Source organism: Aspergillus mulundensis (genome assembly GCF_003369625.1).
Source record: "Aspergillus mulundensis strain DSM 5745 chromosome Unknown scaffold_0, whole genome shotgun sequence".
NCBI lineage: Eukaryota > Fungi > Ascomycota > Eurotiomycetes > Eurotiales > Aspergillaceae > Aspergillus > Aspergillus mulundensis.
This window is the reverse complement of record NW_020797888.1, coordinates 3,600,905-3,611,660: the sequence shown is the minus strand read 5'-3', so window position 1 is coordinate 3,611,660 and position 10,756 is coordinate 3,600,905. Positions and strand designations below refer to the sequence as shown.

Below are 10,756 nucleotides of genomic sequence, written 5' to 3'. Positions count from 1 at the left end.
AGAGTTTGATTGTGTTGTTCTACGGGTGTATTTCTGGATGGATTACATTGGTCATCGGGGCTCAGGACATGGTCGGCGAAGTACATTGATATCCGAATTTGCGTATAACCCGGAATATAAAGTTGGCCTAGCTGTAAAGACATGCTGACAGTAGTGTTGATCCGTCTCACTGCTTAGAAATCTGCCTTTAGTCCATATAATGTCCTCCGTGTACGTAGTGTTCTGGAAGAATACCTATGTCCTGTATCTGAAAGACCAACCATTATGTCGTAACAACAATGATCCCCTCCGTACCTGCAGGCGGGTGATGGAACTCGAAGTCCTTGAAGCCCGAAATTGAAGAAAGCAAGTCTCTCCACTGCCTCTCCGTCCTCTCAACAGCCGCACACTGAATCATCATCACGACTCCAACAGCAGCCGTCATAAAGTCACAGCCCTTATCTGGGACGATCCGGTCATTGATAATCAGGCGCGAGTAGCCCGGTTCCATGGCCTCTGCAATGTTCGTTAGGATAGCGCGTGCTTGCTCATCCGGCCAGTCATGGATGATCCAGTGCATGTAGTAGACTCGAGCGCCCTTTACGGGTTGCGGGGTGAAGAAGTCGTAGGCCATTGGCTCGATTCCTGTTTCGGATGCAGGCTGGATAATATTCGCGATGACGTTGGGCCGATCTTGGACGATACGGCGACCAGGAATGGCAGATGGTGGGAATTTGCGGTTGAAGGGGCGGAGCTGTTGGCCCTCGCCACCCCCAATGTCAACTATCAGGGTGTCGTCTGGCTGACCTTTGCCGTACCCATCAAGTATAGCCCCTTCAACATCAAACCAGTCCACCCAGTTCGGAGACATGGCCTGTCTGAATGCCATGAACTGCTGAAAGTCTTTAGCCAGTGACGGATTCTCACGCAGCCAGTCGAAGAAGCTTAGTTTGGTGTTGGCACCCAGCTGAAAAGGGGTGTCCTCGAAAGATGGCGGAAATTGGTTGCCATTGCGGCGGAAGTACTCCGGGGCACATCTGGTGCTGGCATTGTTCGTTTCGGCGCTGTGCTTGAAATTAGGGCTGGCGGCTCAGAGATGACAGAGTGACGCACCAAATTCTGGTCGTTGCTTCCATGGCAGGATCGGCCATGGTCATAGTAAGCGGGGAGGGCTTGAAGAGCTGCCTCCCAGCTTCAACGACATAGCCTGTCGCGGCGAGTAGCCTCATTATCTGGTCTAAAAATTTGTTAGGCGCCAGACAATGGGGGCTCAGGGTGAGATTCAATAACCTACCGACAACATCCAAACTCGCGCCAGATTTGTCTGCAATATCCTTTGTGGTGGCCCCGCCATCAGGGCTGCTACAAATGGTCTGGAAAACCCCGAGCTGGACGCCCATACGGATACACATGGGCACTAAAGGACGCTTGCAAAAAGAGTCAGTTCTCCCATTTCCACGTTGACACATTTCCGTCATCATACATAGGACACATCATAAATCACAGCCTCGCGAGGAGATATGAATGCTTGCACGAGAGCTTGAGCAGCTTCCAAGGCGCTGATCCGAGTGGTATCATCCAGAGAGGCGTTGGTCGAGCGTGCCTTCTCCATGAGATTTGCAATCTCGTCGACAAGAGCCATAGTGCCGGACGCCAGACAGAGAATGGGAAATGGATGGGAAGTCCAGGCCCTCGAGCAAATATTGAAGAAGGCTTCTCAACAATGGGGCAGCAATCGACAAGAGCAGCTCGAAAGGTTTGATTGCTTGCCTTGCTTGCTCCAAAGAGGAGAGAATCATCTGGATTTATAGCGGTCCGAGACATTAAACTGAGATCTGGGAGCTTGTTCATGATTCACAGAGAAGACCCGGAGTAACCGATACGGGCCCCGGCTGCTGATTGAGGTGTAGGTGTCTGCCCAAGCATAAGGCATACCTTGCCTGTTACAAAGGGGGCCCTCGTCATTCTAGCGTCGCTGGGCGCGCTTGCATGCTGGAGCACAGCTGTCGAGGTTGATCTGTGGATTGGCTCGCCATGTTGGGTACGGAGTAGAGGGGCTTGGGAGGCTTACCTGGGGTTCGGGTCGAAGTTGAATAAGATGAAGTATAGAGTGTAAGTACGTCTAAGCCTCAATAATAATAATAATAATGGCGGACCGGGGGACGGGGAATGGAGAACACTTGCCGCATATGGCAGGTACATGACTCCCACGTGACAGGCTGGCATCTTAGTCAGCAGCCCGGAATCCGTCCATCCGCAGCCAGGGGATCTAAACCGAAACGGGACATCATTCGGACACCCCGACTGACAGGGTCAAGGACAATCATGGACTCATGGATCCCCCATCTTCTTCTCCAAATCTCTCCTGCTCAATATGGCCTCCCTACGTAAAGCCTGCCGGAATTGCACTGCCTCCAAGCGAAAGTGCGTCATCCAAGTTCCCAAGTGTACCCGTTGTGCCCAGCGGGGCTTGCAGTGCACGTATGACCTTGAGCCTCTGAGCGCCCCGGTAGCCCAGCTTAGAGAAACGCCTCAACTCTCTTGGAACCCGTCGGCCTCCGAAGCCCCTGGATACTGTTTGATCCGGCGTGTCGAAACCCGGCCTAGCAATATCGACCCGGCCATTTGCAGCCCCGGGCATGAATCCGCACTCGAGGTGCTTCGCCTGGGCTATCAAAGTATCCCAAGCCAGTTACGATCTGGAAAGCCTGCGCTCTTCGTGCATTCGAAGCTGCAACTGCATGGCAATCGCAATCATCTTGACCCCCTTGTGAAATCGAAGACGGGTATAGACTATGAAGACTTCATGCGCCTGGTCGGGCTGAATATCGAAGCATTGCCGATCAAAGAGGCTCTTACAGCCCTGCAAGCCCTCACCGTTCATCTGGCTACTCTTGCGCTGGATGGACGAAATGTCCAAGGTTTTCTCGACCTCCTAGTGGAGTGGGCACAAGCTCTACTGGCATCCGCTCAGACTCAAATGCCCCCGGAACAGTCACCCTGGCAGACATGGCTATTCGGGGAAAGCGTCCGACGGACGATAGTCATGTCATACGCTCTGGCCATGGCCGTAAACAGTTTCACGAACGGATACTGCACCTATTGGATGTTCTTGGAGTCTCTTCCGTTCGATAGACGGGCCGGGCTGTGGATGGCGGAGTCTCCACAGGCTTGGATCGCAAACGCTGGAGTAAAATATGGCGAACAAGTCGGAGAACAGCTCATATCCTTCCATGAGTTTGGGCTAAGTCACCATAAGCCTGGTGACGATTTCCGTGGAGACGCCTTTTTAAGTTTAGTGGCCGTCGGTCATGGATATTCTTATCAGTCATAGCGCGTGGAGAAGCTTACTTGGTGGGAACTAGACTGAATTGGGGAATCATATACAGAAGTTTGTATATTGACATGATGAGAGGGTCGTGAGAAGCTGGCTATAAATTCAGTCCGAATTCCCGCCGTCTGTCAGAGCATCATCACTCAAACATTCTTCGCCTTCGACGTTTTCAGCCACCTCAACTCTTCGCTTCCCACTTCAACTATTCACGACCATGTCTACCAAGCCCGCCCTCGTTGTTCTAGGAGCCACTGGCAATCAAGGAGGCTCAGTCCTGTCCTATTTTCTTTCACTGCCATCCTCCCCCTATGCCCTCCGCGGCGTAACCCGAGACCCATCCTCACCCAAGGCCACTGCCCTAGCCTCCCGCGGGGTGGAGATGGTTACTGGTAACTTCGACGACCCGTCCTCCCTCGCCGCCGCATTCAAAGGCGCATCAGCCATCTTCAGCGTCACCGACTTCTGGCCCCCCTTCTTCAACCCCTCGGCGCGCGAGAAAGCCGCCGCATCCAACAAGAGCATCGGCGAGTACTGCCGGGACCTCGAAGTCCAGCAGAACCGAAACATCATCGACGCCGCCGCGAAAGTAGACACGCTTGAGCGCTTCATCTTCTCCAGCTTGCCCAACCCAAACAAGCTGAGCGATGGGAAGTATAAGCACGTTTACCACTTCGAGGGCAAGGCCATTGCCGAGGAGTACGGCCGCACCGCCCATCCAGCCCTCTGGGCCAAGACAACTGTGTTCTATGCTGGACTCTACTTGGAAAATTGGTTCGGGCCTACTGGCGCTCTCCTTCGTCCTAAGCTGAACAAGGAAACGGACACCCTCGTTCTAACGCTCGGTGATATCCTCGCTACAGCACCGTTTCCAGTTTACTCGGCCGTGGACGACACCGGCGCCCTTGTGCATGTCTTGCTCCGCGCCGAGCCCGGCAAGAAGGTCACTGGCGTGAACAAGTGGCTCAGTTTCCGAGACGTTGCGACGACCCTAGGTGAGGTGTTGGGCAAGAAAGTCGAATTCGTGAACCAGGATCCAAGCTTCGATATGGGTGACCCAGAGGCCGAGAAGGAGAATATGGATATGCTGGGCTTCTGTCTTGAGTTCCGGTATGATGGAAGCAGGATTGATAAGAGTGTCTTGCAGCCGAAGGATCTGGGCGTTGTGTTGCAGCTGCAGTCTGTTAAGGCGTGGTGTGCGAAGCAGGATTGGAGTGCTTTGTGAGCAGTAATTTGTGGCCCTGTCCGTAAGTCATGGTATGCTTGTGTGGTTGGGTCATCGACGGCTCTTTATTTGCAGATGGTTCTTAAGTATAATGCGGCTTAGCTATTCTCTGTTGTTGCTTTATGCTTGCCACTCATACACTATATCGAAATCTCATTTATGTAACATCAATTTAAATCCACGGATCCTCGTTGTTCTATAGACAGCTGCTTCAACTCCAGCTAACCCTACAACACCCCAGAAGTATACCTAGGTCACGTGCCACCCTTATCGCAAGCCTTTCCGGCGACCGCATCCCAATCTCCGCACTCCCTCCAAGTTCCAACTCTCAAACAAACCACATCAAACCCAACCCTCTCTTCCACACCAACCCACCAATCCCTCAGAAAAAAAACACAGCAAAGCCAAAATGGCCGACAAACTCCGCACGCTCCAAAACCTCGAAGCGCAACAAGCGCGCTACATCGGCACGGGCCACGCCGACACAACAAAGCACGAGTTTTTGTCGAATATCGTGCGCGACTCCTACGCTTCCTATGTCGGGCACGCGCCGCTGCTCGGGTACATGGCGCTGGGGATGGGCGAGAGCCGTGAGAAGGTGCGGGCGATGATGGTCGAGAGGATGGTGAGGGGGGCGGGGAATCCGCCGGAGGTTGGTTCTTACTTGTTCTTTGTCCGGATGGATGGTTTGGGGGATTGGGAAATAGGGGGCTAATTTGATTCAATAGACGCAGGAGTAGAAGATATGCGGATGGCGGGATGAGGGAGGGGTTCTTGCGGATTTGGTGGTGCGATGCGGAGCGATGCGACTCGATTACGGACGATCTTATTGAGACGGAATCTAGCAATAACGCCTCTTTAAAGGTGCGAGCTGCGAGCTGTGAGCAGATTGGGTTGGATGGTCGACTGGGACAAGACTCGGATACGCAGGATGTTCGCTCGATGGGTTACGATCGGTTCGAGATGATATGAAGCGCAGCGAAGCTTGCTAGATCTTACCCTGCCGCCATGAGATACGCCCAAATACGGTACACCACGAGCAATGGACAGTGTATGGATTTGGATCTGATAGCGAACGAGATGGCATTACATGGGCAGGCGTCTACGGCGTTGCGGACTACAGTCTGAATTTATGGACAAAATACCAGCAGATAGACCTCGCAGAGGTTCTGTTTTGATTCCAATTATAATAATGTACAGTATGTATGTTTGATGCTTAATCCATTATGACCATGCCCATCACTTCGCATCCGCATCCTTACTCGGACTCCCACCCTGCCTCGCCAACTTCGTGTTCTCCGCTTGCAGCGCCTTGATCAGTCCAAGCCACTGCTTCCGCTCACTCTTCAACCGATCGCACTCCTTCTTCAACTGCTCGACCTCCCGTTTCAGCGCCTCGTTCTCATCGCGCGAGCGCGCTTTTTCCTCCTTCTCTGCCTCCTTCCGATGCTGCGCCTCGACCCTAGCCGCTTCCTTGATCTGATGCCGTTCGATCTTCGCGAGACGGCGGACGAGCTTAGCTTCTTCGCGGAAGAGAGTAGAGGCGACTTTGTGCATCTCCGGGTTATCGGAGGCCGGCGTGTTGGAGCGGCTGCGGTTCTTGGTCGTGCTACTGCCCCCGTCGGAGGTATTGTTGGCGCTGCTGCTTGGGCTTGTAGCGGTAGGGTTATCGACCGATTCACGGGCGGACGTTTTCTCCTTCTTGACTTCTTGCTCGTCTGGTGCACGTAGGCCGAGAGATTGGATGTCTGACCGGACGAGCTCAATCTGGGCTTCGACGCTGCGTTTCTCCTGGGCAAGCTTGGCGAGTTGCCGCTCGTGCGATGAGAGCTTGCCTTTGCGGTTTCGTTGGAGGAGCTCAGCTGCCGAGGCATCGATCATGTCGTTGGCCGGGGCCGCTTCGGCGGGAAGGGAAGAGGCGACGGATGCTTGGGAGAGTGTTTCGTCTGGATCATTGGGGTCCACGTTCGTTTGTTGAGGCTGAGGTTCGGGAGTATGCTCATGTACCTCTTTCGTGTCCGACTTTGCGTTTGGCGAGTTATAGCTGGCTGATGACTGGCGCGAATGCGCTGGTATGTAATCCAGGACGGCCTGCGGCGCGTAACGCTCCAAGCCAGCGTTAAGAAGACTGCCCATGCTTGCAATGAGACCGTGATGCTCCTCCTGTTCATACTCATCCTCAGAACTCAAACTGCTATCACTGTCTGACAAGTGACCAACAACCGCACTCGGCGCCGTCCCATCCACCTGCCCTGTTCTGGATTCAGCGCGCTCACGAACCTTCGCAGCAGCTTCAGGGTCCTGACTCGCCCATTCCAGGAACTTAGCTGCATCGGTACAGATGCTCTTCGGCGTACCCTTCTCAACCATCCACCGCGGAATCGTGCCCCCAGGGTCACTCCTCGTCACCATGGTCCACTCGACGGGGTTCGACTCGGACTCCGAATTTGAAGCATCCTTATCCACCAAAATCTCCCTAATCATCTCCACAGACTCGTACTGCCCTCGGATATACTCGTCTCCTTCAGGTGCCTCGGGGTGCTCGACAGGCCGTGAAACCATCAGCCAGCTGCGCCCCTCTTTCTCCTCCCTATTCCCATCCCGCTTCTCATCCTCCACAAACCCAGCCTCCCACGTAACAATCATCACCACGAAATCGCGGCTCGTCGTCGGCTTCGGAAACGACGCACTAACATGGTAGACATTCACCTTCCCCACAACCTTCTCCTCATCCTCACCCTTGATCTCAATCGTCTCAAGACCCCGTTGCGCTCCAATGCCTCTTACCGCCTGATCAGGCTGCTGGCCATTCTGGACACGCTCTTGATTCGTCTTTAACGTTTCCGCCATCTCACTCGACAGCTTCTCCTCCCACACACTATACGGCAACCCCCTATGCACACTCCGCCGTCCAAACCAATGTCCCTGTCCATCGTTTCCTGGTAACTTGTAAACCGGAATGCCGAGCGGGTTATCCTTGCCGGGCGCCGGCTTAACAATCGGCTTGCTCCATTGTTTCTGGTTGGCGCGGGTGGCCTCGTTCTTTGTGCCGAGGCGTGCGGGGGACGGTTTCAGCTTGATGTTGTTGTTGAGTGTGCTTTTCGTGTCGGAGGGAGGGGGTTCAGGGACGGAGTCGATTATCAGGCGGGCTTTGGCGCGGAGGTCGGTGATGTATTCTCGGAGGGCGGACTGGTCGCGTGGGATGGCGTCCCAGGTTGTTGCGTTTAGCGATAAGAGGGAGTCTTGCAAAGACGCCATGGCAGCATGGGGGGATGGTGAGGGGCGCGCTGGATGGTATATCGGGTTAAGGGCAGGATGGTTTGTTCGTCGGTGGTCGGATGTCTAGCTCGCTGATAGTAGATAAGGAAGGTACAACTAGAAACACATTATTGATGAAGTAAATTAAGTGAAGAACTGGGGGATCTGCCCTGGAGCAGTTCGCTGCAGCCTGGGGGGAACTTGCCAGGATCAAGTACCTGACGTCATGGGTCTCGGCCCTGTCCCCTATAATTCTAACCACAGCGGAAAATTCAGTCACGCAGATTTTGTCGAGATCAATTTGATTTATGGATTTTTGATTATACTCCAAACTAAATACAAGCTGAAGCTGCATACAAATTGATGGGAGAATGAATGTATTGTGGGCACAGCCCTCCTGCATCCGATTCCCGGCACCCATACTCTCACCAGGAGAGACGAATGACGAGCATCCAGGGAAACACCCAGCCTGGACAGTAGGAGATGACCCTACATGCAACAGACAGTCTGCTTGGCTTAGAAGAGATGTATCGGTCTAGAGGAAAGTAAGTCGAGTCACGGACTCGGATGCTTAACTCCGCTCGGGTCCGCCACAGACAGACCTGAACAACGACCGACACACCCCTTCCTTGACCAAGCAAGCTGCCAGTTGCAATCTGCGTCCATACCCATCTCAGATGGGATGTATCGCAGCCCCATGTTCGCATCCCTCCCAATCCGCACTCGGATTCCAGCCTGATACCCGTATCAGAAGAAGCAGATGTTCAGCAGGAAAACGGCAATCGGTTCTCAGAACCAATGGCGCCAGATAACCGCTGACATGGAAGAAATGAACCCAAAGAGTGTGGTAAACGTTTCTCATCCAAGTCATATCCCTAGCCGCGAGGCTCACCAGTCTTGATGACATATATGTGGGATGGAAAATAACAAAAAAAAGACAGATAGCCGTCCCGCCGCTGCTGCTCGATGCAAAAAAGAAATAAAACGCTCAGGCTGGCTGGAATCAAAATCAATAAAAAAGAGCAAACGACAGAAGATTATGTTCTGGATTCAAAATGCAAGGCGAAGTGGAGTATCATCGGGTTGAAATCAAATCATGGAAAACGCCGTCACTGATGCCGATTATTCTGTGGTCTGGTTCCGTGGGGGACCTTGTCCCTGTTGTTCTCGTGGGTGTAATCTCGGATTCGGGTGGTGCTGAAGGTAGACTGATGACCAGTCGTGGCTCTGTCGGTAAGGACCCTGGGATCTAATCCAAAGACACGCGAAGTCAGGGACGTCAACATCAAGTGTCTAGGACTTGAATCCATTACATCGTAGTGCCGTACGGCAGGGCAGCAAAGTCCTGGTAGCGGTCGCCCCATCCAAAGCCCGTCATGTTTGCCGCTGTGCTACAGGGCTGGACGAGCATACTCGGAAGCGGGAGCGCTGCAAGGGCGGCCGACGTGGCCGCGGCGCTGTAATACTGCAGGGTGGTGTAAGGCGTGGTGGTGTAGGCTTGCGTGTAGGCCGCTGTCGAAGGGGCCGCGGAGGCCATCTGCATTTCAGGCATTGCACCCAGCCCGGCCCACATACTCGAGTTTACATCTCCAGTTGTGACGGGCGCTGGGCTGGATGGCAGCACCTTCCATGAGTCCATCGTTACCGGCTGTTGCATCGGGTCATGCCACCACGTCTCGGGTCCGGTCGAGCTGGGAAGCAACGGTGTCGAGCGAAGGACATCAACCACACGAGGAGGCGGCGGGAGTAGGGGAACGAATAGAGCAGAGATTGCACCCTTCGCATCCTCACTCCTACCACCAAGCAGCTCACCCGCACCATCTTCCTCTAGCCCCTCAAGAGCCTGAGCGCTGGTGCGGTAAACAAATTTGTTGGCTGCCTGGACGAACTCCTCCTGTAGCTTCTTCACCTGACCATCCTTCTCAGCCCAGTCCCAAGTACTGGCGGCGGCGTCGATCGAGTAGACATCTTTGTGGTGTTCGACGAGGGCCTCTATCGTCTCGGGCGTGAGTTTGAACGCGACCTCGTTCTGAGATACCATATCAACATGCACCACGTATGCTTCGATGTGAATCATCTGGTAGTTGAATATGGCCTCTACTAGAGGGTTGTCGTCCTTCCGCAGCTCCGACTCCGGAACCTTGGGCAACATCAGCGAGCAGAGATTCCAGATGGCGTTCGGCGACGAAAGAGTTTCGGTTAGACACCGCGTATGCTGGGCCACGTTATTCAAAGGTCGCTTCACCCGGTTGACTCGTTTCAGGGTCGCGGTGAGCCATGGTTCGATCCGAGAGTTCAGCACCACGTTCGGCGAGGACCGCGGCGCAAAGGCAGCGGCCGAAGATGGTAGTAAGACGGTTGGCATTGTTCCAGTGATGAGACGTCCGAAGGAGTGTAAAGTAGCAGTTGGTCAATAGCATAAAACGTTCATCCAGCAGCAGTCGCCCACAGCGAGTTTGTCTTTCCGGTGATCCCACGGCCACGGTAGTTTCCTATTTCCGCTGAAAAGAGGTCAAGGATGGATTCAAGACAATCTCGTATAAGTGGGTACGTGGTTGGATTAGGATGTGGGCGAGCGTGCGCGACGGAAGTCAGTGTATAGTAGAAAAGAAAAAATAGTTGGAGAAGAAAAGAACGAAGCGTATAAAGGAAAGAAGAAGGCCAGAGGGCCGAAAAGGAGGGAAGAAGAGAAAAGGCCGATGATGGAGAAGAAGAGAGAAGAGGGAAAAAGTCAAGAGTCAGAGAGGCCGGGCAGTCAGCGGGGAGGGGCAATTGCAGCAAACAACCCCTGCGAAGTATATGTAATCGGACTGGACTCGAAAACGAGGAATAATTATTTTTTTTCAGCAAGAACCAGTCTTCCAACTATATTATTAAGTCTATGTTTCATCAACCCAACCTCGCGCATAGATCCATGCCCTTTAAGTGAGTAACGGCGACTTTTGCGCAGGCCAGTGAGCCGA

At 53.6% G+C, this 10,756-nt stretch overlaps 5 protein-coding genes across 5 annotated transcripts; 2 read left to right on the top strand and 3 right to left on the bottom strand.

Annotated features, from left to right (window-relative positions):
• Positions 1 to 262: 262 nt before the first annotated feature.
• On the bottom strand, positions 263 to 1,621 carry DSM5745_00922 (uncharacterized protein; the record flags this gene model as incomplete). Its single annotated transcript, XM_026742938.1, has 4 exons — positions 263 to 1,043; positions 1,093 to 1,216; positions 1,274 to 1,406; positions 1,463 to 1,621. The coding sequence occupies 4 exons, from the start codon at positions 1,619 to 1,621 to the stop codon at positions 263 to 265; spliced, it is 1,197 nt and encodes a 398-aa protein (XP_026608783.1).
• Positions 1,622 to 2,353: 732 nt separating this feature from the next.
• On the top strand, positions 2,354 to 3,313 carry DSM5745_00921 (Zn(II)2Cys6 transcription factor domain-containing protein; the record flags this gene model as incomplete). The annotated part of the gene is made up of 1 exon (XM_026742937.1): positions 2,354 to 3,313. One exon carries the CDS (start codon positions 2,354 to 2,356, stop codon positions 3,311 to 3,313), a length of 960 nt encoding a protein of 319 aa, XP_026608782.1.
• A 214-nt stretch (positions 3,314 to 3,527) lies between these two features.
• On the top strand, positions 3,528 to 4,535 carry DSM5745_00920 (NmrA/HSCARG family protein; the record flags this gene model as incomplete). Its single annotated transcript, XM_026742936.1, has 1 exon — positions 3,528 to 4,535. The coding sequence occupies one exon, from the start codon at positions 3,528 to 3,530 to the stop codon at positions 4,533 to 4,535; it is 1,008 nt and encodes a 335-aa protein (XP_026608781.1).
• A 1,239-nt stretch (positions 4,536 to 5,774) lies between these two features.
• DSM5745_00919 (uncharacterized protein) lies at positions 5,775 to 7,793 on the bottom strand (the record flags this gene model as incomplete). Its single annotated transcript, XM_026742935.1, has 1 exon — positions 5,775 to 7,793. One exon carries the CDS (start codon positions 7,791 to 7,793, stop codon positions 5,775 to 5,777), a length of 2,019 nt encoding a protein of 672 aa, XP_026608780.1.
• Positions 7,794 to 9,102: 1,309 nt separating this feature from the next.
• Positions 9,103 to 10,158, bottom strand: DSM5745_00918 (uncharacterized protein; the record flags this gene model as incomplete). The annotated part of the gene is made up of 1 exon (XM_026742934.1): positions 9,103 to 10,158. The coding sequence occupies one exon, from the start codon at positions 10,156 to 10,158 to the stop codon at positions 9,103 to 9,105; it is 1,056 nt and encodes a 351-aa protein (XP_026608779.1).
• Between the last annotated feature and the right edge of the window lie 598 nt (positions 10,159 to 10,756).